General features: G+C 32.6%; 1 protein-coding gene across 1 annotated transcript; it reads right to left on the bottom strand.

Moving 5' to 3' along the window:
- Nucleotides 1–1,737: 1,737 nt before the first annotated feature.
- Nucleotides 1,738–3,587, bottom strand: LOC145801984 (MLP-like protein 328). Its single transcript, XM_082894033.1, has 2 exons — nucleotides 3,303–3,587; nucleotides 1,738–2,161 (listed from the first exon to the last, which is right to left on the bottom strand). The coding sequence occupies exons 1-2, from the start codon at nucleotides 3,490–3,492 to the stop codon at nucleotides 1,893–1,895; spliced, it is 459 nt and encodes a 152-aa protein (XP_082750159.1). The 5' UTR covers nucleotides 3,493–3,587; the 3' UTR covers nucleotides 1,738–1,892.
- Between the last annotated feature and the right edge of the window lie 310 nt (nucleotides 3,588–3,897).

The following is a 3,897-nucleotide window of genomic DNA, read 5'->3' on the forward strand; positions in this document are numbered from 1 at the left end:
ATGTTGACATTATTATGGTTTGTGTCATAATGATTAGCAGATGATAATGTCAGTAGGCAAGATTGGCTCACTCACATGAGCAATCGTCCTTAGCGCTTGAGAGCGAGTAAGGATGAGACTAGTGGTTTATTTTTATTTGGAGCCAAGAGAGGCTTAAAATTATCCACTATGTATGTTGCCTTGGTTACAACCAAGATGAGGTCGTGTTAAGGACCAAACATGGATGTTAGTACCCACTTTCCATGTTGTGCCTGTTATGATTAGCCAGATGCGAGATCTCATTTGGCGCTTAGAAGGCGAGCAAATAGAGAATTCGGGTTAGGCGCTAGAAAGCGACTAGGCTTAGATTTGTACGGTGTATTGAGTATGACGTCACTCTTTTGGAAGAGTTACTCCACCGTAACGTGTATTCATACTATATGTGCTTGGCGACCGAGTAATGAGGTGAGAGAATGGATCCCTGTTTCCTCACCGTGTGAGTCTTACATGTCATTATTGATATGACTTTCATTTATGTACCATTTTGTGACTTTTGATTATGTCATAAGGTAAGGGGTTGATGTTCTTCTACTTTGGTATGTTGCCTGCGGTCATGTATGATTCGGCCTTAAGGGACATCACTGGAAAAGTGGTCAATCCTAAATTAAATGGCATGAAGGCAAAGGGAAGATCATCTAGTATTACAGATATTTTTTGGACTGGTGTAATTAGATGGGTCTGGGATATATGAGACACTATTTCTGTTCTTTTTGGGTTGATGTCTCTATGCAGGCTCATTTTGAGTTTCTAGTATAGAGCTCCCGCATGCAGGTGTTCTCAGCAGTCGCACGGTGCATTGGCTAGAATGAGATTGTTCATTTTTTGGGAGATTGAGATAGAGATGTGGCAGTGTCATGCCAACTCATGTGCAAGTGGGAGATGTTAGAAATTGGGCGCCCATGTAGCTTGACCCTTCTTTGAACCTTTTGAACCTTATCCAAATAAGTTTGAATTTGAATTCAAAACCTATTTGGATAACAACTCAGGATATCTATATCTATCATATCAACTGATATGGATAGATGATATAGATATCATATATATCTGATATAACTGATATGGATAGATTTATTATTATCCAACATATCTGATATAATATGGGATATGAGTGATTAAGGGAAAAATAACGTATGTCGTATGTTTTTCCTATATACTGACTCTCTCCCAAAATACAACGATCAAAAGCCATTTTGCACTGTGACTTGTGTGGATGATATTCATTCTGTAATATCACTCCATTGCTGGGTTGATTGATCAGATTCTGGAAGCACGTGATTTACCCACGAGATCCTTCACTTCAGACTCTGCTGAAAAGGTATGACTATGAAAACTTTTCATCCGTTGCGTTTACCTTTGATTTACATTTTTATAATACATGTCAGAAAAAATTGAGAAATCTGTTCAGATTTAAATTCAAATCAATTAATATCAGACTTCAAATAATAAAGCATTTTCAAATTTGGTTACCTCAACGAAAAAGGATTTTCAAATTTGTCAAGTATAAAGGAAATAAACAAATAAATAAAAAGAAAGTATGTATACATTACCTCTACTCCTACCTTCTTCGAGGCTGCTCATACTTCTACTAATAAAGCATCTACTCTTAAATAATATTTGTTATATCTACTCTTAAATGATTTATGTAGAAGAGGGATACAATGTAGTCATAGGAATTATTTTAACTTAAGAAACAACTCATAAGAATAATAATTTCTATTATTTTAATTATGGTACAAACATACTTACACAAGCATGAAACTAGGAATCATCAACACTAGAGCTCCCCAGCTCTTATTACAAACTAGGATCATAGTATCATACAATAACTATTATTCATATATGTAGCCATTGCATTAAGCTTGGACAAGCTTAGAATCAACATCTTTAAAGAGATTAATCAAGTGGTTCAGATATTTCTGTGGATCAGGGACATCCTTATTTCGTTTCTCATACTCTATTGTAATTTTCACCACTTTGGTCTCTCCCTTGGGAATGATCTGAAAGATGAGGTTATAACTCTTATAGAACTCCAAGCAATCTGTTCCCTCCAATGCTGTCAAATGAACTGTTTTGTTCTCTTCATCTATGGAAACCCTCTCTTTGTATGTCTCGACCTTCCCCTCTATTTGTATCAGCACAAGCAAGCATAAATTGAGAAAAGTCAACCATAAATAATGCCTAAATATTAAAAAATTGACTTCTCTAAACCAAACACTTACGTAGAAATCAAATATAAAATTGTAGAAATCAAATACAAAATTAAACAGAGAATAGATATGTATTGATAAGATTTATAGAATTAGTTGATGGAATCTATTTATGAAATATTTTGTCCTTCCATATTTATTTTGTGACCAATTTCCTTGTTCTTGGTCTTATTCCCACTAGAAGGTCACTTGGATGATTTCATTTTTATGATCCGATTCATTTTTTAGGATTTCATGTGCAATATATATATATATATATATGTATATGTATATATATAAAGAAGTAAGATTAATCTTATTATTTTTAACATGATTTTATCACATTGGACAAATTTTACTCTATCCCCTTCTAGTTTAACTTATTTATATTTTTAAGTCACAGTCATTTGGGAATGAAGACTTATGTTTTCTTCCATATGCAATTTTTAAGATCATATAAGTAACCACAATATGCAAATCACAGACATGAATGTTCAGTATTTTTTGCAAGGCAAAATTCATTTTAACCAACTGTGTTTTAATCATATTCAATTTATCCACCTGACTAACCCTTTATGTTTTGGTGCGTGTTTTACATATTTACTATTAACTTAGATGGAATGTATACCAATGCATTTTAATCCATAAATCGTAAAAGAATTATGTGATTATTTTCAAATAATAAAAAGGTAAACTACAAAGAATAAAGTGAAATTTGTCTTATCTCTGTCTCTCTCTCTCACACACACACACATAAATTTGATGGCAGACATAACTTAAAAAGTGAACTTTCCATTATCATATACAAACCTAATAACTAAATGAATTAAATCACCGAAATAGACACTGGTAAGTCCATTTGAACTCAACTAGATTAGACTAGTCAAGTCCATCTCCAACTAGAGAGAAGGTGAATCCAAACTTTATTTGAGTAGTATTATTAAATTGAAATCAAACACACACTCATATATATATATATATATATATATTAAAACATACATCTAAAATGTAAAAAATATAATCAAAGTATTATTTGAAATCAGTAGGAAATAATGTAATTAAAATACCATGCCTTACCAACAACACAAGTCCAGGCCTTGACAGATCCATGATCACCCCATTCACCTTCATGTAAGTCTACATTTTGTATGTGGTGAGAGACCATGTTTGGTACATGATGTGCTTTTTTCCCTCCAAACATGTGCAAAATCTCATCCCCATCAGATTTTATCTCTACCTCAGTCTCCATCTTACCAGCAAGAGCCATATATTTTGCCTAACAATGATCTTAAATCACACACCAAACACTAGTTTAAATCTCGGAACAAAATAGGAGGCACGGTTTGAAGAAAATCTGTAGCTCTTGACCCCTTATATAGAAGTACTACTCTGTTTTTTTTTTTTTTTTTTTTTTTTAAATAAATAAATTTAAAACTATGGGGTATAATTTGAAATGAATTATTTGAGTGGTAAAGAGGGCCTTACGAAAATGACTTAAATATCAATTATTGTGATCAATATCCAAGCCAAACTAATCATCAGAATAAGTTGTGCAAAAAAAAAAAAAAAAAAAAAAAAAAAACAAAAAACAAAAAAAAAGTAGTTGCATGAACCAAAAAAGTTTGTGGCAAATATTCAAATGTGATAAGGTGTGGGTTACATTAAAAATGAA

This window comes from Camellia sinensis, chromosome 11 (genome assembly GCF_055761805.1).
Source record: "Camellia sinensis isolate YWXY chromosome 11, ASM5576180v1, whole genome shotgun sequence".
Taxonomy (NCBI): domain Eukaryota; kingdom Viridiplantae; phylum Streptophyta; class Magnoliopsida; order Ericales; family Theaceae; genus Camellia; species Camellia sinensis.

Bases quoted from the DNA above. Each gene is read 5' to 3' on its own strand.
- LOC145801984 (XM_082894033.1), bottom strand. From the start codon at position 3,492: ATGGCTCTTGCTGGTAAGATGGAGACTGAGGTAGAGATAAAATCTGAT. The intron at 2,162-3,302 runs GTAAGGCATGGT...TGATACAAATAG, and splicing joins GGCCTGGACTTGTGTTGTTG to AGGGGAAGGTCGAGACATAC.